This window comes from Staurois parvus, unplaced genomic scaffold, assembly GCF_062004578.1.
Source record: "Staurois parvus isolate SC_StPar_1 unplaced genomic scaffold, SC_StPar_1.0 ptg000715l, whole genome shotgun sequence".
Lineage (NCBI taxonomy): Eukaryota > Metazoa > Chordata > Amphibia > Anura > Ranidae > Staurois > Staurois parvus.
The window spans coordinates 11,164,342-11,192,310 of record NW_028318511.1 but is presented as its reverse complement, the minus strand read 5'-3'; the positions used below and the strand labels follow the sequence as shown (position 1 = coordinate 11,192,310).

The window sequence follows — 27,969 nt, the reverse complement described above, 5'->3', positions numbered from 1 at the left end:
AAAGCCATTTATTCTAATTTTTAGGAACTCTTTAAGGACTGGAATAGTGCCACTGGATTGGTGTAAGGCTAATGTGGTGCCTATATTTAAAAAATCAAAGTCTTTATCAAGTAACTACAGACCTGTTAGTTTAAATTATAGAGTTGGGAACTAAACCCCTTAACATGAACTGTTAACTACATTCAATCTCTTTTTTTTTTTTTCTTTTTAGGAGCACTTGGGCTGGTTGTTGGACATCCAATAGACACAGTTAAGGTGAAAAACCCAAGTCTGATGATGAGTAAAATGAAGTCACATCCCATAAATAAGCTTCCACTTCTGACTAATAAAACAAAATATCAGTGCAAGTGTATATTTTTATGCTGATAGTACGAAATACTATAAACATTGTAACTTTTTCATGTTTTAGGTACGTATACAGACCCAGTCCAGGTACCTTGGAATTGTAGACTGCATAGTGAAAACTTACCAGAAAGAGACGGTGAGTGTTATACTTTTATAATATGTAAAAAAAAGGTATGATGTGATTGTTGTCTTATGTAACATTTGATGAGGGTCACAGGGTTGGGTATATAGACAAAAGTGTTTAAAATTTGTAGAAAATGTACACTTGCCCATTTTTGGACCAATTACCTATGCATTCAATAATTATACATAATATTTTCATTAACATGCAGTTTATCCAGTTAATGGAGTAAACTGGATTAAAGAAATATCTGGCAGTTTACTTACGTCACATCTAAGGTGTGTTGGCTGCAATTCCACGGCCAGTATTGGCTCAGTATTCATAAATATTAAATTTTAACTACTTCGCCTCTCACACCCCTTATGGACAAGAGCAATTTTTACATTTCTGATTTGAACCTGTCTATTCGGCTATAACTTTGTCATTACTTAAGATAACAACATAATACATATATTGATTTTTTTTAAGTACAAACAGGGCTTTCTTTATGTGAATGTTGCAACAACGATTTTTTTCCGCAATCTTTAGGCAAACATAATAAAATTAAACAAAACTCCCTTTTTAATTTTAACAAAGTTAATTTACAAATAAATAGTGTTACTGCACATAAAAAGTATGCATTTTATTCTGTAATTTGTCCTGTTTAAAATGACACTAAAATTATGATTCTGGTACAAACCATTGCAAAATTATTTACAAATGAAGTAATGTTGGTTTTTTTCTCAATTTTGCTCTCTGTCCAATGTGATGCATGGAAATATATGTTAAAGGTGTAAAAATACTAATGAACAAGCCAAACAAAAACAAAAAAAGTTTAAATAGTATTAGTTATTAAAAAAGAAACAACAACAAAAAAAACAGCAGAAAAATTATAACTGAATGGAGAAGGAGAATGAGGTAATTACGGCTGATAAGAGTAAACTAAGGGTTAATGAGGGATTAAACAGAGGAACATTTAATTTAAAACAAAAACAACCTTTTTTTACTTGTCAGATTCCTTTAACAGACTTCATCTACAGATGAAGTTCATCCCTTTTGATCTGTAGATGAATAAACAAAAAAATACCAAATTAAAAAATTTTTATTTGTATCTTTCTGTATTTGAGGCTGAGTAATGTTGATAAACATTGTCAGCCTGCTTTTTTTTTTTTTTAACAGCTCCAGTTGCCTGGACCTTCTTTGTGTACTCAGCAAGGCAGCTGACAATAATCCGAGCAGGGTACACGGTACAGGGACGGGGCTGGGGGAGGAGGTCTCAGCAGCAGGATAGAAGGCATGGACATTCTACATATGCCCTGTGTACAATGATGACATTTTTTGGGCGTGTGTATAACACCCAGAGTCTGCAATTGGTTAATTTAGGCCTCATTCACACAGGCATACTAATCCGTACAACTGTATGAAAGGTTGTCTTCAGCAGCCCAGGATGAACAGGTGTTTTGTGCCTGGGCATGCATGCAGACTGATGAAATCAATGAAAGGCAACCAACTGCATGGATCCACTTGAATCCTGGAAAGCGCACGTGCGGGTGCAATGCATGGATCAGGATGCAGACTGTATTCTGATTCATGCATTTTACTTGCACGGATGTCCACTCTATGATGTGCATGGAGATCTGTGCAGATCCATGCAACTGCCTGCCTGTCATTGATTTCAACAGGCTGCTTGAAGCCCCTGCATGGAACACCTGTGCACTCTGGGCAGCTGAAGACAGCCCTTTGCACGGGCATACACATCTGTACGCCTATTTTATGAGGCCAAAGGGTTGTCTAATACCTGCCTAGAAAAAGTTAAATTGGAATTAAAGTACAACTCAAAAATTTGGAGTATTCTAATTAGTAGTAAGGGTTAGAGCCTCTGTCAGGTTTTTATTGTGTCCCCATTTGGGAGATTTGACCTCACTATCCTGGGGTCTATTGTCAATAGGAGAGCGAGTGAGGGGATAGTCACCATTTTTTAGGGAATTACTTTAAAGGGGATTCTGTGCTAGTGACTAGAGATGAGCGAAGAAATGAAAAATTCGATTCGGCTGATTCGGCGAATTCCAGTGTGAAATTCGATTCGATGCGAATTTCTCCGCTACGAAGATGACTTATTTAAAGGGTTTCTAGGCTTCAGAGAGCCTTTAAATTAGTGCAGAACACTGTACCTTTAATTTAAATGCCCTTGGAGATGAGGAAGGAGAAGGAGAAGGAGAAGGATGAGAAGAAGGAGAAGGAGAAGGATGAGAAGAAGGAGAAGGAGAAGGATGAGAAGAAGGAGAAGGATGAGAAGAAGGAGAAGGATGAGAAGAAGGAGAAGGAGAAGGATGAGAAGAAGGAGAAGGAGAAGGATGAGAAGAAGGAGAAGGAGAAGGATGAGAAGAAGGAGAAGGATGAGAAGAAGGAGAAGGATGAGAAGGAGAAGGATGAGAAGGAGAAGGATGAGAAGAAGAAGGCTGAGAATAAGGAGAAGGATGAGAAGAAGGAGAAGGAGAAGGATGAGAAGAAGGAGAAGGATGAGAAGAAGGAGAAGGAGAAGGATGAGAAGAAAGAGAAGGATGAGAAGGAGAAGGATGAGAAGAAGAAGGATGAGAAGAAGAAGGATGAGAAGAAGGAAAAGGATGAGAAGAAGAAGGATGAGAAGAAGGAGAAGGATGAGAAGAAGGAGAATGATGAGAAGAAGGAGAAGGATGATAAGAAGGAGAAGGAAGAGAAGAAGGAGAAGGAGAAGGATGAGAAGAAGGAGAAGGATGAGAAGAAGGAGAAGGATGAGAAGAAGGAGAAGGATGAGAAGAAGGAGAAGGAGAAGGATGAGAAGAAGGAGAAGGATGAGAAGAAGAAGGATGAGAAGAAGGATGAGAAGAAGGAGGAGAAGGATGAGAAGAAGAAGGATGAGAAGAAGGAGAAGGATGAGAAGAAGGAGAAGGAAGAGAAGAAGGAGAAGGAGAAGGATGAGAAGGAGAAGGATGAGAAGAAGGAGAAGGATGAGAAGAAGGAGAAGGAGAAGGATGAGAAGAAGGAGAAGGATGAGAAGAAGAAGGATGAGAAGAAGGATGAGAAGGATGAGAAGAAGGAGAAGGATGAGAAGAAGGAGAATGATGAGAAGAAGGAGAAGAAGGAGAAGGATGAGAAGAAGGAGAAGGATGAGAAGAAGGAGAAGGATGAGAAGAAGGAGAAGGATGAGAAGAAGGAGAAGGAGAAGGATGAGAAGAAAAAGGATGAGGAGAAGGAGAAGGATGAGAAGAAGGAGAAGGAGAAGGATGAGAAGAAGGAGAAGGATGAGAAGAAGGAGAAGGATGAGAAGAAGGAGAAGGAGAAGGATGAGAAGAAGGAGAAGGAGAAGGATGAGAAGAAGGAGAAGGAGAAGGATGAGAAGAAGGAGAAGGATGAGAAGAAGGAGAAGGATGAGAAGGAGAAGGATGAGAAGGAGAAGGATGAGAAGAAGAAGGCTGAGAATAAGGAGAAGGATGAGAAGAAGGAGAAGGAGAAGGATGAGAAGAAGGAGAAGGATGAGAAGAAGGAGAAGGAGAAGGATGAGAAGAAAGAGAAGGATGAGAAGGAGAAGGATGAGAAGAAGAAGGATGAGAAGAAGAAGGATGAGAAGAAGGAAAAGGATGAGAAGAAGAAGGATGAGAAGAAGGAGAAGGATGAGAAGAAGGAGAATGATGAGAAGAAGGAGAAGGATGATAAGAAGGAGAAGGAAGAGAAGAAGGAGAAGGAGAAGGATGAGAAGAAGGAGAAGGATGAGAAGAAGGAGAAGGATGAGAAGAAGGAGAAGGATGAGAAGAAGGAGAAGGATGAGAAGAAGGAGAAGGAGAAGGATGAGAAGAAGGAGAAGGATGAGAAGAAGAAGGATGAGAAGAAGGATGAGAAGAAGGAGGAGAAGGATGAGAAGAAGAAGGATGAGAAGAAGGAGAAGGATGAGAAGAAGGAGAAGGAAGAGAAGAAGGAGAAGGAGAAGGATGAGAAGGAGAAGGATGAGAAGAAGGAGAAGGATGAGAAGAAGGAGAAGGATGAGAAGAAGGAGAAGGAGAAGGATGAGAAGAAGGAGAAGGATGAGAAGAAGAAGGATGAGAAGAAGGATGAGAAGGATGAGAAGAAGGAGAAGGATGAGAAGAAGGAGAATGATGAGAAGAAGGAGAAGAAGGAGAAGGATGAGAAGAAGGAGAAGGATGAGAAGAAGGAGAAGGATGAGAAGAAGGAGAAGGATGAGAAGAAGGAGAAGGATGAGAAGAAGGAGAAGGAGAAGGATGAGAAGAAAAAGGATGAGGAGAAGGAGAAGGATGAGAAGAAGGAGAAGGATGAGAAGGAGAAGGAGAAGGATGAGAAGAAGGAGAAGGAGAAGGATGAGAAGAAGGAGAAGGATGAGAAGAAGGAGAAGGATGAGAAGGAGAAGGAGAAGGATGAGAAGGAGAAGGATGAGAAGAAGGAGAAGGAGAAGGATGAGAAGAAGGAGAAGGAGAAGGATGAGAAGAAGGAGAAGGATGAGAAGAAGGATGAGCAGAAGGAGAAGGATGAGAAGAAGGAGAAGGATGAGAAGAAGGAGAAGGATGAGAAGAAGGATGAGAAGAAGGATGAGAAGAAGGAGAAGGATGAGAAGAAGGACAGTTCTGTGACAGTTTCTGTCTATTTCTGACAGTTCTGGGACATTCACTCCATACAGCGGTTTCAACCGCTGTATGGAGGGAATGTCATAGAACTGTCAGAAATAGACTATTAATGACAGTTCTGGGACTGTCCTTCCATGCAGCGGTTGAAACATTGTATGTATTTGTTTCCATAAATGGATCCATTTATGGAAACAAATACATACAATGTTTCAACCGCTGCATTGAAGGACAGTCCCAGAACTGTCATTAATAGTCTATTTCTGACAGTTCCATGACATTCCCTCCATACAGCGGTTAAAACAGCTGTATGCAGTGAATGTCCCAGAACTGTCATAAATAGTCTATTTCTGATAGATCTGGGACATTCACTCCATACAGCTGTTTTAACCGCTGTATGGAGGGAATGTCATGGAACTGTCAGAAATAGACTATTAATGACAGTTCTGGGACTGTCCTTCCATGCAGCGGTTGAAACATTGTATGTATTTGTTTCCATAAATGGATCCATTTATGGAAACAAATACATACAATGTTTCAACCGCTGCATGGAAGGACAGTCCCAGAACTGTCATTAATAGTCTATTTCTGACAGTTCCATGACATTCCCTCCATACAGCGGTTAAAACAGCTGTATGCAGTGAATGTCCCAGAACTGTCATAAATAGTCTATTTCTGATAGATCTGGGACATTCACTCCATACAGCTGTTTTAACCGCTGTATGGAGGGAATGTCATGGAACTGTCAGAAATAGACTATTAATGACAGTTCTGGGACTGTCCTTCCATGCAGCGGTTGAAACATTGTATGTATTTGTTTCCATAAATGGATCCATTTATGGAAACAAATACATACAATGTTTCAACCGCTGCATTGAAGGACAGTCCCAGAACTGTCATTAATAGTCTATTTCTGACAGTTCCATGACATTCCCTCCATACAGCGGTTAAAACAGCTGTATGCAGTGAATGTCCCAGAACTGTCATAAATAGTCTATTTCTGATAGATCTGGGACATTCACTCCATACAGCTGTTTTAACCGCTGTATGGAGGGAATGTCATGGAACTGTCAGAAATAGACTATTAATGACAGTTCTGGGACTGTCCTTCCATGCAGCGGTTGAAACATTGTATGTATTTGTTTCCATAAATGGATCCATTTATGGAAACAAATACATACAATGTTTCAACCGCTGCATTGAAGGACAGTCCCAGAACTGTCATTAATAGTCTATTTCTGACAGTTCCATGACATTCCCTCCATACAGCGGTTAAAACAGCTGTATGCAGTGAATGTCCCAGAACTGTCATAAATAGTCTATTTCTGATAGATCTGGGACATTCACTCCATACAGCTGTTTTAACCGCTGTATGGAGGGAATGTCATGGAACTGTCAGAAATAGACTATTAATGACAGTTGTGGGACTGTCCTTCCATACAGCGGTTGAAACATTGTATGTATTTGTTTCCATAAATGGATCCATTTATGGAAACAAATACATACAATGTTTCAACCGCTGCATGGAAGGACAGTCCCAGAACTGTCATTAATAGTCTATTTCTGACAGTTCCATGACATTCCCTCCATACAGCGGTTAAAACAGCTGTATGCAGTGAATGTCCCAGAACTGTCATAAATAGTCTATTTCTGATAGATCTGGGACATTCACTCCATACAGCTGTTTTAACCGCTGTATGGAGGGAATGTCATGGAACTGTCAGAAATAGACTATTAATGACAGTTCTGGGACTGTCCTTCCATGCAGCGGTTGAAACATTGTATGTATTTGTTTCCATAAATGGATCCATTTATGGAAACAAATACATACAATGTTTCAACCGCTGCATTGAAGGACAGTCCCAGAACTGTCATTAATAGTCTATTTCTGACAGTTCCATGACATTCCCTCCATACAGCGGTTAAAACAGCTGTATGCAGTGAATGTCCCAGAACTGTCATAAATAGTCTATTTCTGATAGATCTGGGACATTCACTCCATACAGCTGTTTTAACCGCTGTATGGAGGGAATGTCATGGAACTGTCAGAAATAGACTATTAATGACAGTTGTGGGACTGTCCTTCCATACAGCGGTTGAAACATTGTATGTATTTGTTTCCATAAATGGATCCATTTATGGAAACAAATACATACAATGTTTCAACCGCTGCATTGAAGGACAGTCCCAGAACTGTCATTAATAGTCTATTTCTGACAGTTCCATGACATTCCCTCCATACAGCGGTTAAAACAGCTGTATGCAGTGAATGTCCCAGAACTGTCATAAATAGTCTATTTCTGACAGTTCTGGGACATTCACTCCATACAGCGGTTTCCGGCAAAAAGTGTATGTGCAGAGTTCCTCTATTCTGCAGATACACTTAGAGGAGCTCTGCAGATACACTTAGAGGAGCTCTGCACATACACTTTTTTCCGGTTTGGAATTATTCTTATTTTCATCCTACTTCTTCTTCTTCTTCATCCTCATCCTCATCCTCTTCTTCTTCTGAGGATGAGGATGAAGAAGAAGAAGAAGAAGAAGAAGAAGTAGGATGAAAATAAGATTAATTCCAAGCCGGCAAAAAGTGTATGTGCAGAGCTCCTCTAAGTGTATCTGCAGAGCTCCTCTAAGTGTATCTGCAGAATAGAGGAACTCTGCACATACACTTTTTGCCGGCTTGGAATTATTCTTCTTTTCATCCTACTTCTTCTTCTTCTTCTTCATCATCCTCATCCTCAGAAGAAGAGGATGAGGATGAGGATGAGGAAGAAGAAGAAGAATGAAAAGAAGAATAATTCCAAGCCGGCAAAAAGTGTATGTGCAGAGTTCCTCTATTTCTGACAGTTCTCTCACAGCTTCTTCACATGTACAGCGGTTGAAATATCTGTATCCTAAATGGAAACTAATAGATACAAATTGTATCTATTAGTTTCCATTTAGGATACAGATGTTTCAACCGCTGTACATGTGAAGAAGCTGTGAGAGAACTGTCAGAAATAGAGGAACTCTGCACATACACTTTTTGCCGGCTTGGAATTATTCTTCTTTTCATCCTACTTCTTCTTCTTCTTCTTCTTCTTCTTCTTCTTCTTCTTCTTCTTCATCCTCATCCTCATCCTCTTCTTCTGAGGATGAAGAAGAAGAAGAAGTAGGATGAAAAGAAGAATAATTCCAAGCCGGCAAAAAGTGTATGTGCAGAGTTCCTCTATTTCTGACAGTTCTCTCACAACTTCTTCACATGTACAGTGGTTGAAACATCTGTATCCTAAATGTAAACTAATAGATACAATGTTTCAACCGCTAAACATGTGTTCCTTCTGTCAGAGAACTGTCAGAAATAGCGGAGCTCACTGCAGGGACACTTTTGCCGGCTGATCGGGAAATGTTCGATTCGCGCACCCGAAGTAGGCAAAATTTCGGTTTCGACACGAATCGAATATTTCCTGAAATTCGACTCGAATTCCGGTTCGCCTAGTTCGATTCGCTCATCTCTACTAGTGACCAGTGAAGGCAAAAAAGGTTTTACACCTTATTTTTGGGAGATTTCCATTTTCTGCTGTGTCTCTGGTGTAGCAAAATATTCCTAGTGGGGACTAGTACTTTGTAGACTAAATGGTGAAAATGTTGTTCAATGAACATGTTAGGAGCTAGAAGAACATTTCACATCAGAGAATCAGGGGTGATTGACATACCCGCATGCCTGCAGCTTCCTAAGATATCCACAGCATACATTCCTGAAGGAAGCAAATCAGTGCTGAAACATTGTGGGATTTCATGCCTGTACTGTATATGTCAACTTACCCATACAGGAGTAATGAAGAAGTGGCAGGTGGCAAGCAGCAAAAAGAAAAAAAAGATAATATATAAATGCATAAACATTTAAAATTGTATGTGGTTTTGTAAAAGAAGGAGGGGGAAGGAACTGAATGAGAAAAAGTGAGTTTATTAGTGGAAAGTCCACTTCAGTCTTTTTCAAGGAACCTTCAATGTTCAATGTCTTTCTATTTATAGGTTTTGGGATTTTTTAAAGGTATGAGTTTTCCAGTGGGCAGTGTGGCAATAAGCAATTCCCTTTTATTTGGATCATATAGTAAAGCCCTATGCTATTTAACCAACACAACAAGTAAAGACTGGAAGAATCCACCAGCAAATCATCAGGTGTTTGTGGCTGGGTGCTTCTCAGGCCTAGTCCAGGTAAGTTTATAGATATCACTTTACAGATTTTTCTGTAATTAGATATTTAATTATTAATTTAAAAAATGCAATTATTAATATTTTTAAAATGTTAGACAATTTTGTACAAATTGTAAACTTACACAGCAGAGTGGCATTTCCAGTGGTTAGTTTGCACCCTATGATTACATTTACAGTGTCTGCTTACCTGCAACCAGTGCCCTCAGAACACCAAGAGTTCCCAGAATGGTGCAAACCTACATGCTCCTTCTATCCTACAATGCAGATCTTAGTTCTGGGAATACTTATTGTCAGGTCCAAGCACTGTGAACTAGGGGGCAGAAGGACATAACTAGCCCCTTCAAAATGTTCTTTGCAAAGAATCTTTAGGTAGCTCCTGGATCCAATCAGGGAGGCAGGCAACTATTATAAATTCTTCTAATCATCTGCAACATTCTATTGTTTTGTATCACCATGCTACAGGTTTGTGGTTTGTTTTCTTTTCTTGCAGAATAGATACTGATGATATGTTTTACATAAAACGGTAGCCTAAAGGGGAGAAGGGGTCTATACAGGTGAGGATGAAGAAGGTCTGTAGTGGTGGGGAGGAGGGGAGTCTGTCCTGCAGGGTGCATCTATACTGGTGAAAATGGGAAGAGGGGCTGTACTGGAGTGGGGAAGGGGTCTGTACTGGAGGGAGGTCTGTACTTAGGGGGGCTGTGCTAGAGGTGGGGTCTTTACTGGTAGTAAGGGAGGGGAGTCTGTATTGGTGGGGAAGGAGGAAGTCTGTACTGGTGGGGAGGAGAGGGGGACTGGTTTTGAGGAAGGTCTGTATTGGTGTGGAAGGAGGAGGTTTGTACTGGAAGAGGGGGTCTGTACTATAGGGAAGGGGATCTGTACTTGAGGGGGAGTCTGTACTGGTGGGGAGGGAGGAGGTCTGTACTGGGGGGGAGGAGAGGGAATGTGGTTTGGAGGAAGGTCTGTACTGGTGGCAGAAGGAGGGGTAGTCTGTGCTGAAAGATTGGGAGTGTGTACTTGAAGGGGGTCTCTACTGGTTAGGAGGGCAGAGGTTTGTTCTTGCACCTTCAGACCATAAATCAACCTTCATTCCTGCACCTTCACACCTCAGATCACCCCAATTCCTGTACCTTCACACCTCAGATCACCCCAAATCCTGCATTTTTGCACCCCCTGATCAGGCCCAATGCATGTTTCTTCAGGCTTCAGATCAGCTCCAGTTTCTGTACCTTCACAACTCAGATTACTTCAATTCCTGTGCTTTTACACACTGAACAGCCCCAATTCCTGTTTCTTCAGGCCTCAGATCAGCCCCAATTCCTTCACCTTTACACTTCAGATTCGCTCCAATTCCTGCACTTTCACACCTCAGATCACCCCAATTCTTGGAACTCCAGACCTCAGGTCAGCTCCAATTCCTGCATCTCCAGGCCTCAGATCAGCCCCAGTTCCTGCACATTTCTCCCCTCAGATCTCCCCATTTTTTAATTATTATTATACAGGATTTATATAGCGCGAACAGTTTGAGCAGTGCTTTACAAAATTAAGGCAGACATTACAGTTACAATCTGTGACGGGGGGCACAGTCACAGATGGGGTGCAGGTCTCTGCGTGAGTGTAGTTTATGCTGGAGTGTGGAGCTGCAGCTGAACACAGCACTCTAATCATGGCTTCTCTGCTTTTTCACAGGTAAATTGCTGCTCTCATCTCCACTCTAAACTGTAACTTCAGCAATGCATAGACTTCTACTATCTCTGGGTAAATTGCTGCCCTCATCTCCACTCTAAACTGTAACTTCAGCAATTCATAGTCTTTCTGCAAATCTCAGAAAAAATAGTGTATATATTTTGGTCTGTTTGTGTTGATTGATTCTCACCTCTTGTTGCACTTCTTTTATGGCTCTGGCCTGTGTCTGGTCTGTCTTTGAGAAACATCCCCCCCCCCAATTCATATAATCCTTATCAGTTCCTAATTGGGGAAGAGAAGAGTTGCTCATTTGACCACCCAAAATCTAATTTCTTTACCCCTCTGCTCCACCCCAAAGCTTATACATATCATCCTCACTGCTACCATCTCTCTACTACTGCTATCATCACCTCCTGCTAATACTTTACTCACCTGCTGACCCAAACACCAGGACTGGAAGTCATGTGCATTCGTATTCATGCTGCTCCCATCTTACTTTCCTCACCCTCCTTCTTCTCCTAACCTCTGGGGATATCTCCCTGAACCCTGGTACTCCAGTATCTCACCTCCACACCAGGCACCCTCCTTCCTCCAGGAATAGCCACAATCCCCTCAATTTAATATCAGTCCCCATGCTCCCAAAAACCACCCTCCCTTTTTCATGTGTACTCCGGAATGCCTGCTCTGTCTGTAATAAGCTCACCTCTGTCCATGACCTTTTTGTCTCCCGCTCCCTTAACCTACTAGAAGTTACAGAAACCTGGCTTCAAGCAGCAGATTCTGCTTCTCCCACAGCACTTTCCTCTGGAGGTGGAGTTGGTTTGCTTATATCCCCGCTTAGCACCTTTCAAGTCCTCCCTAACCCTCTCTCTCTATCCTTCTCTTCTTTTGAGACTCACTGCATTCGGCTGTTTTCTCCCATGTCTCTGAGGATTGCAGTGATCTATCGGTGTCCCGCTTGCTTGATGATTTCCCCACCTGGCTACCCTACTTTCTCTCCTCTGAACTACCCACTATCATTCTTGGAGATTTTAACATCCCCATTAATGTGAAAAACCCGGCTACATCCCAACTCTTCAACCTAACCTCTTCTTTTGCCTTAATGAAATGGACACTGTCCTCCACTCACTCTGATGGGAACACATTAGACCTCGTTTTCTCCCATCTTTGCACTCCCTACAACCTCACAAACACCCCCTTTCCTCTCTCTGATCACAATCTCATCACCTTCACAGTGTCCTCATCTTCAAACACCTATCCCTCCAAGCAGCAAACAATTACCAACAGAAACCTTCACTACTTGAACCCTGCTCCTTTCCAGTCTGCAACTGACCGCCTCTATGACAGAATCTCTCCCCTGTGCTGCCCTGACCTGGCCACTGCTGTCTACAACAGTTCGCTTTCATCCACATTAGACTCACTTGCTCCTCTAACAACACAAAGCATCAGGCCCCGACCATTACAACCTTGGCAGACTGACGACACAAGAAATCTTAATAGACATAGTCATGCACTGGAGCGATTGTGGCGTAAAACCAAATCTCAGCAAGCATTCAGCCTATATAAATCTGCTTTCTTATCATACAATTCCTCCCTCCATGCTGCCAAACAAGCCTACTTTGTCCCTCTCATTGCTAGCTTATCATCCAGTCCTCGTCATGTCTTCTCAACTTTTAATTCTCTACTTTCTCCACCTCCAACTCCACCCAGTACCTCACTCACTGCTTACGAGATTTCAAATCACTTCAAAAATAAGATTGATGCAATTCGTAGGGGCATCACTACTGCATAGACATCCATTCCACTTAGCATACCTTATACTAAACCTCCCTAAAAACTTTCCTCTTGTTGCTCTATTGTCTCCCTTTATACTGTAAAGCGCTGAGCAAACTATTGGCGCTATATAAATCCTGTATAATAATAATAATAATAATTACAGTTACAATACAATTTGGTACAAGAGGAAACAGAGGGCCCTGAACCTTCACACCTTGGCTCACCCCAGGTCTTGCAACTTTACACCCCAATCCCAAGCGACAATTCCTGTGCCTTCAAGTCTCAGATAAGCCCCAATTCCAGAACCCCCAGAACTCTGATCACAATTTCTGCACCTACATACCTCAGATTACCCCAATTCCTGCACCTCCAAGCCTCAGATCACCCCAATCCCTGCACCTTTCTACCTCAAATTACACTAATTCGTGCACCTCCAGACCTCAGTTCACCCCAATTCCTGAATTTTTACAACCCCGATCAACCTCAATTCCTGTTCCTTCAGGCCTCGGATTAGTCCCAATTCCAGCATTTTCACACCTCCAATCTGTAATTCCTGCATCCTTACTGCTAATATCACCCCACTTCCTGCACCTTTACACTTCAGCTCTCCCCAAATCCTGTACTTTCACACCTCAGATCAGCCTCAGTTCCTGCATCTTCACACCTCAGCTCACACCAATTGAATCTAGCAGCCAGCTAAAAAAGTTAGGAGACAGGTTTTTTTTTGTCTGCGGAAATGCAACTTTTGGGCGACAAGCTGCACGTGAAGTTATTTGCCGCGTGACAATCACGGCAAAACCGCACCACGTTTTAGGTGCCATAGAAAATATTGACACCTGAACCTGTGTTTTGCGATCACAGCAATTCTGCCGCGATCTCCACACGCCCAGGTGTAAATGGAGTCACTTTGGTTCACACACATGCAATTCTGGATGCATTTTCAAACTCAGATTTGCATGACAGGCTAAATATTATGTGTTTTGAGTGCCTTTACGAAAGAGGTCCTGTGCGAGTTTGTAGTGATGCTTTCCAGACTCGCAAGTGATAGTAGCATGCGGAGAGAAGTGTTCACATAGGATTGCTATTGACAGGAATTTTTGCATTGAAGTCAGTGGGAGGCATATTTGCATTGAAGGCAATGGGAGGCATATTTGCATTGAAGGCAATGGGAGGCAGTGTGTGAACCCAGGCGCCAGGATACAATTTCTAGTCGCCATGGCGATCTGGCTCCTGGGATTTTTTCGAGCCTTGGTGTATTGTACAGGCTTGGTGGCTGCAGATAACTACTCACTGGTGTCAAAAACAGCAACTGGGTCAGCGCATTCCTACTATTGCCATTTGCACTGTGGCTAAATGCCCCTGCAAATGTAGCCTAATTTAGTAGTTCCCAATAGCCGTTATGTCAGAAAAGCCTTTAAAACCCTTCTTCCTCCACATTAAATCCTTTGCTTTGTTACTCATAAAAGATTGTGGCAGAAGGGGTTAATAGCCATTTGAAGATAAACCTCTCTGGCTATATCCCCTCCAAGCTGAGTCAGGCGCATGGTGCTGAGGGAAAGAAATGTTTAGAGGCAGGGCATGTAAACCGATAGTAAAAGCCTGGCTATGAGCCGGCTTAGGCTAAACGATTGCTGTACCACAGATGAAAATACTGAATATAATTGTCCTTTCAAAGTGAGAACAGGCAGCCTGGGGAATCCGACTTGACACACTTTCAGTGTGGAGAGAGCAACACAGGATCCGACCCCAGCGGGAAGGGAGGTGGGCAGGCACCAGTCGCACTGTTTCTTCTGTATGCAGCCACTGGCCAGCTTTTATTATTTGGGAGGTGGGTCTCCCAGGACTCCCCTTGAGTGACGTCCTTGATGCTGTTGCATTCCATCTTTGGCACAAGTGCCAGGGGTTGCCTACCCCTGCTGTAGGATATATCTGCTCTCTGATTCTCCTTCCCCAGGTAGTTGTACTTCAATCAGCACTCAGAAATACAGTATGTAGTGGCTATAGGACTACAGGTCCCAGGATCTTATGTTGTCAGAAGAACTGGATCCACTCTGCTAACAGGAAGTGATGTAGCAGTCCCAGTACTGGGCAATAGGGGCAAAAGGATTAACTATAGTCTCATCTGTGGCCCCGAATGGCATAATGATATAGCCAGCACATGGCTACACATAGAGTTTTTTTTTTTTTGCTAACGTTGTATGTGACAGATCATGCAATGACTAAACAGGTGTATTAACTTTTTCATATGTAGGTATACTTCACAGCACCAATTGATTTGATAAAAGTAAGGTTGCAGAACCAGACCAATTCATTGAGGAACAATAAAACAGGCAAGATCCAGGCTAAATACCATGGCCCAGCACACTGTGCTACAATCATATTAAAAGAGGAAGGAATTGCTGGTCTCTACAGAGGGTCTACGGCATTGGTTCTGCGGGATGTACCTACTGTTGGTATCTATTTCCTAACTTATGAAGTACTTTGCAAATGGATGACAAGCAATGGAGAATTGCCAAGTAAGTATAAATGTTTTCAATCACCAAGAATAATTAGTTATAATGTAGATCAATTCACCAAAGAGTATTGTGAGTCTCATATGATGATGCCAAAAAGGCTGGCCTTTACTAAGCTACTGCCAAGGAAGACAAAGACTCTGAACATCATTCCTGTACATCATTCCATCATTTGATGAACTCTCATTCATAACAACATAGCAGCAATGTATAGAGACCTTTTAGGCTGACCTCAGTAGTGACAATAGGGTTTACACTTTAAAGTGACACTGTTGATTGAAAAAAAAATAAAGGCTGCATTTAATCATACAACAATAATACGGTACTTTCCAGTCCCACCACCAGTGAATGGAAACTTTGCTTTCTTGTGGAATGACACCCACCAGTGGGATCTTCAGCATTTGACACCTTCTGGTGTGTTGGATACCTGTGTCTTCCCACTACACGCTGTGGGATTGCTTGTCATCTGCTGCATCACCTACAGTGCTGCATCTCCAGTGTTAGACATGCATCCAACAAACCCTAGAAGTGTTGGACGCTGAAGATTCTACCCTCAGGTGTAGTTTTGCAAGATAGAAAAGTATCCATTTACCTATGGATGGACAGGAAAGTATTACTGATGCAAGTTTATGGGCTGCTTTATTTAAATGTTTTTAATTTGTGACAAAATCACTTTATGCATGCATTGTATGACTTATGGGTACATGCATTGTATGACTTATGGGTACATGCCTGTGCTTTCACTTTACTATGTTTGCCTGTTATTTTTTTCCAAGCTGCTATGTGCCTTCTTTGTTGAGTTGGCTGCATATGTGTACCCTTTAGGGCTATGTTACTACAACTCATGGAAAAAAACAAAAACTGCTAATGCTGGCCCTCTTTTGAAAAAGCCTGTCTGTTAGACATTCAACAGCACTAAGGGGCTAATAATTAGCCATTCCCCGAATTATTTTGATATTGAAATAAGAATTTTGACTTAAATACAACAAGTATATGCTCAAAGAGCTTATAACTATGCGCTTTTGGGTTGGTGAATTAAATTGCAAAAAAACAAAAAACAAAAAAATCCAAGATAATGAGCCACTGTTATAATAATAAATAAAATTAAGTATGAGTATAAGGTAATGTCTTATAAAACAGCACTTAACTACATATAATAACACATGATATAAATATAAAACAAATAATTATAAAAGGACAAAAAAAAAAATAAAAGGAATAATGAAGTGTGTTTTGCAAAAACACAGGTGTTAAGAGTGATCATTTTGGAATACAGAGATTGTTTTTTGGAGGAACTATTAAAGTGGACTGGACTTGCAAAACACACTTCATTACACCTTGGTGGAAGGGCTGTTTGCTTTTATTTTATTATTTTTGTCCCTTTATAATTATTTATTTTGTGTGTTATTATATGCACTTAAGAGCTGTTTTATGAGAAATTGCCTTATACTCCTACTTCATTTTAGGAATTTGACTTACCTGTAAATTCTTTATCGGAAAGTACAGTACAAGACTTATATTCATAAACCATCAATCATATTGTAAGGGACCGCCCGGCGGTACCACTAGCACTCCACTGATCAGGCGTCCTCAGAGCACGGAATCTAAGCCCCAGAGCACTTGTTCACCAGGACCCCTGATGGTGGGGATGGACTTGGAGTACCCTGAGACCAGGTCGTGACTACTGAGCACGCCCGTCAGTGGTAGGTGTATTCGCCCGGGCTCCCGCAGGGGAGAGCCTGATATGAGGAGGTTGGGTAACCCCGATGGGATGGATGGATGGATGGATGGATGGCTGAGCAGGTGCAAGATCTGACAAGCCGGGTCGGTAGCCGTGGGGACGGTGCGGTACAAAGCAGCGGGCAGAGAATAGTCGGGTCACACGCCAGGTCAGTAACAGAAAGTCAGATCCAATAGGGGGCATCCGGGAGAGAGGTCAGGCAAGCCAAGGGTCAGAGCAGGAGAATACAGCGTGGTCAGGTACAATCTGGGTCAGCAACTTACAGGATACAGGTTCACAGGATCAGGAATGCAGGTAAGACCAGAAGGCACTGAATGACAGCTCAGGGCCGTTTAAATATTGCGCCCTGCGCCGTCATTGGTGCCAGGCGCGCGCCTGCGGCTCCTAGTGCGCATGCGGCCGGCCAGGACCTAGTGCCCGCGTCCCTGCACAAGGCGGCGCACTGCGCCTGCGCCGGGACCAGCGCCGCGGGGATCCCTGACACATATACTGTTAACTTCAGGTGACTGGACACTGGTAAAAACTTTTGCTAGGGCCAGCCCTAGATTATACCCATATACCATGCTTGCTCCATGAGGCTTCAGTTTTTTAGCACGCAATAAAGAATGATCAAGACACAGAGAAGAGGGACCTGTGTCCTGTACTGTACTCCAAGATAATGCACTTGCAGGCAAGTCAAAATTCCTTTTATCTTAATTGTACAGTACAGGACACAGGACTTTATTCATAGACCATGAGATGTACCCAAGCAACAACATTGAACTGCCAACAGGCCCACAAGAAGCACAAGGATTTAAGGAACCTAAACAAAATATTCAGATAACAGCTTGAAGCCCCCTGCAGCTGAAGCTCACATCAGCTGAGGCCTGAAAATTCACTTGGTATAACTTGAAAAACTTGTGAATAGAAGACAGGGTGGTGAAATTGCAAATCTGGGACACAGATGCATGATGCTGAAAAGTCCAAAAGATGCCAACAGCCTTGGTGGAATTGATTCTGATGGGAAAGGGAGAAACCCAGTCCTTAAAGTTATAGGTCAAGGAAATGCATTGTCTGATCCACCCTGCAATGGTGAAGCAGGAGGAAGGGTGTATTTTACCAGAACCTCCAGGTAGAACAAACAAATGTCTTAAAAAAAAAGGTTGTGGCTGCCAACCTGGACTCTGACAACCCTAATTACATACAAACAATGTAATACAAATTACAAATGCAATTTCCTTGTCAAGTTCTGCAGCAGAACAGAGGACAGGAAGGACTATGTCCTCATTGAGGTGGAAAGAGACCAGAAAGGTTATGGTTTCAAAAACTAGTCTATCCTTGTGCAAAGCAAGAAAATGTTCTTTATGAGAGGGAGTTGCTAAGTGGGAAACATGACGTGATGGCAACCAAGAAGGCAACCCTAAAGGTATTGTACATTTTAGGGAAAAAAAACAAACATCAAATAACCCGCGCTTATGTGACAAATAAAGCTCAAATAATGAATGCTGCTGCTCATAAGGTAAAAGACCCATCACACTTAAGTATAATAAATAATACAGTGCAAAAATAAAAAAATCAACGATTAATAATAATAAAGTAATAAAAAGTCCACTGTCCCAAATAACCAGTGATTAAGTGCTCCAATAGAAAATGGTGCCAAAACAAAATGTGTTCTTTAAATGATATCCCCACTCCATACTCTGTGACCACTTTCCAGTACAATTCACACTCACCAGATTTGATGGACTCTTAGCTTGTAGGGCTTAATGCAGGCCAAAATGGGTCATTTATTGGCCAAATTTTCGTCCCCACGAAAAATCGGCCGATATTCACGCCATTAGTGGGGTCAGCCCGTCGGCCATTTTTCGTGGATCTTCTCATTTATTTTTATCGGTCATGCTGGAAAATCCCCGAAAAACAGCCGTTTTTCGTGGATGTTGGTGGCAGTATCGCTCTGAAGCGTTCTGGGAGGATGTCATATGTCGCCCACCCAGAACTGGCCAGCCACAATGAAGCCATCATTCGGCTATCTGCGGTCAGCAAGTGGTTGGAAGGATATCTCATAGAATGAAACTAGGTGGATCTTTAGATTGGCCCCTAAGAGGTTGAGTGCAGATATAGATTTAAATTGTTTTCTGTCCAATTGGTAATTAAATTATAATTGACTACAATGTTTAGGGTTTGATTCTATTTAATTTTATTGTATTTTTGGTGAAGCATGCTTTTTTTTTAGTAACATAATAGTACAGGACGGTTTAGATTTCTATTTCTTGGTAATACTTGTTATTTTAATATGTTTACTTAGTTATATTGTATTATTTATTGGGTATCATGACAAATTGGTTGTTTTTAGATTGATTTGTCATTTTATAAATATATATTTTTTTTATATTGGCTGTATCGAGAATGCCAGGAAGTAACGTTCTGATCTATGATTTTGAAGTCGGTACACCTAATAGGAAGTGAGTCATGAGTGTGGGAGGAGTAGTAGTTGGTATATTTTGCAAGCAGGAATCGGAGATAGTTGTCTGCGAGAACGCTCTGGATGGGAGGTGAAATGCGTCAATGTAATTTCCGGATCCGGCGTAGGCTTTGTGACGTCACGTCTGGTGAGTAGAGCACACTCTATTAGCGGCGCTCCGGAGCCATTGTTACCAATTAAGCACCTCTGATGTGGGAGTCACAAAATACAAACCATTTTTAAAGCCTTTATTATTTTGTAACATGTGAGTGCAATATTACTTCGGTTTTATTTTAATAAAGAAGTATTACAGTATTACGCTATTAGTGTCCCCCCTTGTTTTTTGTATCTCATCTGCCCACTTGATGGTCATCGGAGAGTACAAAGCAAGCATTTCCACTCTGAATCCTGTTTATTCCTGGGAACACACTTCACCAGTAAAAGCCTTTTTTGACTTAAGCCCTACAAGCTAAGAGTCCATCAAATCTGGTGAGTGTTGATTGTACTGGAAAGTGATCACGGAGTATGGTGTAGGGATATCATTTAAAGAACACATTTCGTTTTCGCACTGTTTTCTATTGGAGCACTTAATCACCGTTTATTTGGGACAGTGGACTTTTTATTACTTTGTTATTATTAATCATATGATTTTTTATTTTTGCGTTGTATTATTTATTATACTTAATTGTATATTTTAGGCCTCATGCATGTTGGGCTTAAAAAAACACCCCTTTTACAGGCATTTGGTGGGCTTTTTTTTAGAAGAGGTATTAGAAGAGCAGCATTTACATGCTGAAAAAAAATTATCAAAAGCAAGTTCAGGAGAGGAGCTGAAGAGCAGAATAAACACTGAATGCCATCCAAATGTGCCTAAAAGCTAGACATGTTTAGGTGCAATAATGCATTCCAGTGGCCAGAATATTAATGTATTCAATGGAATTCATTAGCGTCCATACTCTTGATGCTCCTAAACGCCTGTGAAATAAGCAACTGTCACATACCTTGGTTGGAAGCCAAGTTGATGAGAGGGCTTTCCTTGCGGCTATGGTCTGAGCACCCCTAAACATAGTGACAGAGGTAAAAGACTCAAAGAAGCACGGGTACCGGTAGCTTGATAGCAGGTGACTGTCACAATCAGGGACATATTCAAGGTGAGCCAGGGTCATGCACAGCAATACAGCAGCATGGTCAGAAGTCAGGCTGGGGTTGGTGCCAGGTTAGCAAACAGGGCCAGTTCCAGTAGCAAGCTGAGGTCAGCACCAGGAGATCAGGCAGAGAGTAGTCAGAGGCAAGCCGAGGTCAGTACCAGGAGATCAGGCAGAGAGTAGTCAGAGGCAAGCCGAGGTCAGAATCCAGAATCCACAGAGCTAGGTCAGGAATAAGCGGTTCAGCAACAGAAGATCAGACAGTGCAAACAAGAACACAGGAGCACAGATCACAGGAAGCTGAAGAACATCCAGCGATTAGTACACAGTAGAGTCTCCTGTAAATAGACAGCTTGGCGCCAATGCATGAAGATGTGCGCGTCGATGCACGCTGGTGCACAGAAATGCACCTACGTGTCAGTGCACGCTGGATATTATCATCTGTGTTCTGGTAGACGTAGCTGTACTAGTTTCCTGACAGCAACTTTAAGTGCATTTTTTAAGCCGCTTTCAAAGGAGAAAGGCAAATGTTCTGTGTGCATGAGGCCTAAAAATGTTTCTATTATGTTAGCTAGATATTACTGTAACTATATTCCCTGGTTCATTTGTTTGCCTTACCTAGATGCAGTTTGTAGTGTCATGGCTGATTGATTTCCTTATATGCACGTATCGCTGCAGCTAGCCATGCAACTTCTTGTTCTGGGTCACACATTATCCAGTGCATGCCTTGCCATTTCCTCAGTGCTGCAGCAGAAATGTGCCGAGACACTTTTCTTTCAGCTATATGGTGAGCTCTCTGTTAATTGCTCCACCTGTTTGTGTCTATCAGATCTAATTACTCTTTAGCTCTCACCTGCAGAGCACTAGACTAAGAGACTCAGGGACTGTGGGATATGTTGTTTCTTCACAGGGAAATGTTAGTTCTCAAACATATCAAACTCTGTACTCCTGCGTTGGGGATGGACTCAGCAGAGGCTAAGGTAACAATTCCTTTAGATGTCCTGGAATATGTGGTAGTCCAAAGTCACTGGATACAAAAGAAAACAAAAATAGGGCACACAGGCCTAGTGCATTATCGTAAAAAGTATTTATTAAAAGAATAAAAAGTAAGTATCATACTCACAGTGGACATATAAGACAAAGACACATCACACTAAACAATGTCCAATCCACACTGCATCTAAGTCCATAAAATGGAACCCTGGACTTCCAACTAGCTAACGCATTTTGAGGACTCAGCCTCTTCCTCAGAGCCAACAGCTCAAGTCCTCGTAATGCATTAGACAGTTGGAAGTCCAGGGTTCCATTTTTGGACTTAGATGCAGTGTGGATTGGAAACCGCTGTTTAGTGTGATTTGCCTTTGTCGGAGACAGAAATTCTATTTTGTTCCCCTTTAAAAAGACACATTGGTCCCAGAGGTCTGGGATGTCTCAGATCCAGTGTGGAATGAACAGATGTCCACCCACTCTAAGGAGTGGGGGCGTCCCTTCATTTTGAAGAAGGCTCCAGGGAAGGCTTGGTGGGCCAGGGTTGCGATGAAAGGAAGTTTTAAGCCTTACTTTGAGGTTGTAGTCTGGACAGTGCAGAAGGATCCCTTTCTTTGAAGAAGTAGAAGTGTGAATTTGTCGATGAATTCCCCAAGGAAGCATTTACCATCAAATTATATTTTACAAGCATGTGCAGCAGACTAAGCATTTAGTCTAAAAATTCTGCCCAAATGCACAATGATAAAATAAATTCCTGAGACTTGGTGAATTATGTTCTCAAGAGGTTTTAAAAATCCTTTTCCATAAGATAAATATCAGCAAAAGCCTTAGGAGTAAAAAAACCTTTTGAGCCAGTCCTCTTAAAGCGCAAAGTCAATCTGTGCGTGTATGGAAAAATCTTTTTAGACCTGCCCTATCTCTTAGTACCCATAGATATCTGTTTTGGCAGTGGAGAATCGGGTGCTGTTAGGCAGAGACTAGTGTCACCTCATTGATCGTACACAGTGAAAAGCACTTGGCATGAAGTCATAGCTTCTACCTCATAAAATGCAGAGTAAGTAAAATTATGCACTGCCCCCAATACAAAATCTATTTCCTTAATACTTTCCTCTATATCTTTAAATGAAGAAGGTTCCACTTCTGCTTCCTGGCCAGGCTCAGGGGGAAGAGGATGTTTAGGGTTTTTCGCCTGTGGATGCTGAACATTCTTAAAGTGCCAAGAGTTTTCCAAATAGCAGGCCATGGTGTATGCCTGAGAGGGGGATAATCATATGAGGGAAGCAGTGTCATAACAGAACATTGCTCCAGAGCAAGGGAACACCTATCACCTTGAGCAGTGTTCTGTATTTCCTGTAGGCCTCCAGCAAAATGTTTGCTACTTGACCCTTTTGTCCCCGCTCCCTTGCGCCTCTGACTTACCATTGCTAGTGAGTTGATCTTCATTGGGGTACTCACAACTCAGGAGTATGGAATGGATGGGATTTTGCATGTCCAGAGAAGGGGTCTCTATAACTCTGGCATTGACTGGCTGTGAGAATGCATCAACGTACTGAATGTGTTCTTGTTGGAACAGGCAGGTGAACGGCATGACACAAGCGGTATCTTATACTTCTGAGACTAAGTCCAGATAGAAGGTGAATAAAAATGCCAGATTTAAAAGTACTCATGTTGAGAAGCGGTCAAACCAAACTGATAGGGGTTAACACAATAAAGTGAATGTTTTGCCCACTAAATGGCAAATGCGCCATGCCTTGCGGATAGCATTAATAAAAGCAAGGAACCATTGTTAACATACAGAGATACCTTGTCTGACCTTATCTATGATGCTGGATCTATTCCAGACTTTACCTGTCAGGTGGGGCATACCCTGAAGGGGTCTTCAGGGTATGGGAACAATAAGACCATGACCCTGGACCTGTTTAACACCCTGCAGCTAATTTCACACTTTGCACTTCATGCCAAGGTGAGTGCCTAATGCAGGATCCAGTGCCCAAAGCAAACTTTACAGGCCAGCCCCACAGAGTGGGGTCGGAGTATGGTTCCAAGGGTAACCGATCCAGAAATTGCATAGTAGTGCAAGACAATTAACAGTCAAATATTGATAAGTTTCAGGTGAAAAAAATTTAATGGTTTAAGATATTAGCAAAAAACTGGAGCCTCATGGAGTTGACAGGGTTATATAGGCATGCTCTTTAGGCAGGCCTCACAAATGTTTTCACAAATGTTTTCCCAGTATCCAATGACATGTAGGTAGCAGCTTATAACTCATGGTCTTTGAATACAAGTCTTGTGTCGTGTACTGTACGATTAAGATATACATTTTAAGAAACTATTGTCTAGAGTAGGAGACTCTAAACTTTCTAAACAAAGAGACAGTTTTCTGTCCTTCAGACTTTAGGGGGACTGGACTGTGGTCAGTGGGAGTAGAAAATATCCTGGTGTCAGTAAGAGTAAATAATGACCCATCTTTGGTATTAGGGGAGAAATAGTGCCCCATTGTTGGTGTAAGTGGGAGTAAATGTACCCCATACTTAATGTCAGGGGGAGGAATAGTGCCTCATTTTTTATGTCAGGGGGAAGAATAGTCCCATCGTTGATGTCATTAGGAGGAATTGTGTGTCTATTGTTGGTGTCAGTGGGAGGAAGTATGCCCCATCATTGGTGTAATTGGGAGGAACTGTGCCCCATCATTGGCATCAGTGGGAGTGAACCATGCCCCATCTTTGGTATTAGGGTAGGAATAGTACCCCATCTTGGGTATCATTGGGAGGAATTGTGTCCCATTGTTGGTGTTAGTGGGGAAAATAGTGCCTCGTTGTTATTAACAGTGGGAAGAATAGTGCCCCATAATTTCTGTCAATGACAGGAATTATGCCCCATTATTGGAGTTGGTGGAAGGAATAGTGCCCCAAGAGCTGGCTAATAATTTAATAATAATAAAGGCAAGCAAAGGGCCACATCTGGCCACAATTTAGAGACCACTGGTCTAGTGGTATAAAAATAGGTGGCAACATTGTTAACCAGAGCCTTTCTTTCATGGCAGGTCGATAATGCATGCTGAAAGAAAAGATAACTTTTTTGTTTTGTCTCTTCAGGTACATGGACAATGCTTTTTGCTGGTGGCTGTGCAGGAACAGTTGGATGGGCAACTGCAAACCCAATGGATGTTATAAAGTCTCGCTTACAGATGGATGGTGTGTATAAAGTGCAGTATCGGGGACTATATGACTGCACTTATCAAAGTATTAAACAGGAAGGACTCCGTGTACTGTTGAAGGGTCTAACAGTTAACAGCTTGAGAGCCTTCCCTGTCAATGCAGTGACTTTTCTGAGTTATGAAAAACTTCTCCTGATATTATGATAAATGATGACAATATCCAGCAATATAGTATACACGTTAAGTCAGTACACTAATAGATGGGTATTAAAAATTTATTTTTTCAACCATTAGAAAAAAATATATATATAACTCAATACCGTAACCTTGAACAATAAATAAAAAAGTAAACATTCTATATTCTGTTTAATGGTTATCTACACATTATTTGCATTATAATACATCTTTTATCAAAGTTTAGTCTAAAAGTTCATCTCTCAGGTTTAGATCAGGTAAGATGCTTCATCCAAATGACTGCTAATTTTGAACCTATTCAACTGTGGCACTGTAAAAGTGATGTCCAATGTGCAATGTAGTCATTGCTGAAAAATTGCCAGTGACAGGATTGCTAAGAAACTGCCTTTTTGTAGGAAGCCTGTGCCAAGATGTTGCTCTCTCTGCTCCTAGCAACCATAATTATGCAGTGCATCAAGCCAGTGGGGAATCGACACTCTTTAGGGTAAAAGGGTTGCCTCACTTGATTCTACAGGTGGTGTGTTGCTGGCATCGAAATTGCCTTTCCATGTGCCTAAGATATTTTGTTTTCTCAAGGTTTTCATTAGACGTTTTTGGTAATGTACACCCAAATCTCACCAGTGTAGTGTCACCTCCATAGGGGCCGCTTGATAATGCTTGTCTCCAGTGGTTGCTCTGACCTTGCAAGTCTCCCGACACCTCTAACACTCTGGGTTCAGACATACTACAACAGTATGAAATATTAATGCAAGGGACACAATTCTTTAGTAACACTATATTAGGCTCGTTCAAAAGAGTAAACCACAGAATGAAGGTCTAGAAGGTACATCCCCAGTTAATACATAAAAGCAAAACACTGATAAAATGGAAATAACCAAATAGTAACGATTAACAGATTATATGGTCACAAATGGTACATTGTAACTATGTAACTGCAACACCAGCAGCAGGAGAGGGGGAAGAAAAGGCTTGTTGATTTATAGCTGTTGTCTTTTGCTAGCAATGGTGGGGCCCATATACAGTAGAATGAAGATAAAAGATAGGCTATGGTAAATGTTTAAAGCAAAGATCTCTTGGTGTAAATGTGTCTGCATGCAGTGTTTCTAGAGTGCTGTCAGAAAGAGGTTGGGCATCTGCCCTGCTCACCAATCCCATGGATAGCTCAGCCTCCTAGGAAGACGGTTCTTGAATAGGCTTTTGGCTGTTCACACAGAAGTGCAGAGTTACTGCCTGACAGCCTGTCAGTGTGGCAAGCAAAGGTGACTGGCTGAAGACTGGATAGTGACAGTCCCGATGCTGATACAATCCCAGTGTGGTGAACGGCGCCACCGCTGTGCTGAACTGGTAGTAGTAACCAGCAATCTGTCTCTGCAGGAGAACGGCAGTCCCCCTGTTCTCAGTTCTGAATCTTGCACCGAGAGAGCCATTTCCTTGCTGTAGAATATATCTGCTCTGCCAGAAACCCTCTCGTTCCTCAGCTCTCTGGTAGTTGTAGTTCAATGAGCACTCAGAAATACAGTATGTATGGGCTATAGGACTACAGGCCCCTGGATCCTCTGCTGTCAGAAGAACTGGATCCACTCTACTTACAGGAAGTGATGTAGCAGTCCCAGTACTGGGCACTAGGGGGAAAAAAGGATGAACTATAGTCTCATCTGTAAATGTCCCTGAATGGCATAATAATATAGTCAGCACCTGGCTACATCAGCAACGTTCATAGAATAAAAACAATGGCAAAAAATATGAAAGAAATACAGGTATTGTATAGGAAAACTAGGGGGGTTAATAAAAAGGGAAGCAGTTCACATGGGAGGCACTTTTTCTTTTTTTTAACTACAAGAGTGGTTAAATTACTTTGCTGACGATTCATTTTTTTTCTTTCTTTGGCAGTACTGTGTCTTTTGTAGAACACTAAAATCAATGTGATTTTAAGAAAATAACTGCTAACATGCAGATAAATCTTTCCATAACAGAGAGATTTAAAGCAGAACTAAACCTATCTATTTAACAGTTTTTTTAACAGAAAGCTCAAGTTACTAAATGTTATGAAATCCTTAGTCATACTAATGTTGTTTTCTTCAGTGTTATTATTTACAATCTGCCTACTAGTGCATGCGCAATGTATGTTACATTCAAGGCATGCCTCTGTTGGCAACTGTCACACTTGCCAGGGTGCTTTAGTCAGCTCTCAACCAAACTTCCAAACCATTGAATGTATGTCATAGGTGAACACATGCAGTACAATGGGAATTGCAGATCTAAATAGAGGCTGAAATAGTGTTGTGTTTGGCTGCAAAATGATAGGAGGGGTTAGTTCCACTTCAATGCTGGGCATACACGATTAGAATTCTTGCCAGTTCAAAAAAATTTGTTGAAATTCTAACAATGCGAGTCGGGCCTAAAATTGGTAGAAAGGCACTTGCAGCCGATCAGCTACAGGCACTCTTCAGTTATTTTGATAGCCAGCACTGGCAGCTGTCAGAATACAATAGCCCAGCAGGGGGATTCCTCCATCTGCACCATTTGTATGAATGGTCTAAGCCAGGCATGTCCAAAGTCCAGCCCGCGGGCCATTTACGGCCCGGGGGTCGGTTTAATACGGCCCTCCAACAGCCCTCCCTGCTCTGTGTAATGTGGCCCTCCCATGGCCCTCCCTTCTATGGCAGACAGTCTTCTGCTTGAGAGCAGTGCGCATGCGTGACTGCGCCGCGCTGGGAGCCACAGAGGGCGGTGACGTCAGGGCCGGGCTTCCAGCGTGAAGTGTGTTTCTCTTCCCCTCCCAGCTGCCGAGCAGAGACTTCAGCTCCAGCTACCTTTTTCACCCTTCACATTAGTGCAGGTAAGTTTTTTTAAAATTTATTTTCAATACATTGTGAAAACTCAGCTGTCAGTTGATCTTAATGTTATGAAATGAAAAGTATGTCGTTTGCAATTAACTTGGCATAAAATAATTTATTTGCATTTAATTGTAATGGTTCAAAGAATGTTCGGAAAAATGTTCGGCCCTCCACCGTGTTCACTTCATCCAATCTGGCCCTCTTTGAAAAAAGTTTGGACACCCCTGGTCTAAGCATAAGAAA

The 27,969-nt window shown here is 41.9% G+C and overlaps 1 protein-coding gene across 1 annotated transcript in view; it reads left to right on the top strand.

Annotated features, from left to right (window-relative positions):
• Nucleotides 1–25,052, top strand: part of SLC25A45 (solute carrier family 25 member 45) — a 48,816-nt gene extending 23,764 nt beyond the window's left edge. The window contains exons 3-7 of the mRNA XM_089653603.1: nucleotides 212–255; nucleotides 410–481; nucleotides 9,070–9,252; nucleotides 14,963–15,227; nucleotides 24,633–25,052. Coding sequence (XP_089509729.1) covers nucleotides 212–255; nucleotides 410–481; nucleotides 9,070–9,252; nucleotides 14,963–15,227; nucleotides 24,633–24,898 — 830 coding nt within the window. The 3' untranslated portion in view covers nucleotides 24,899–25,052. The remainder of the gene's footprint in view (nucleotides 1–211; nucleotides 256–409; nucleotides 482–9,069; nucleotides 9,253–14,962; nucleotides 15,228–24,632) is intronic.
• The last annotated feature ends 2,917 nt before the right edge of the window (nucleotides 25,053–27,969 follow it).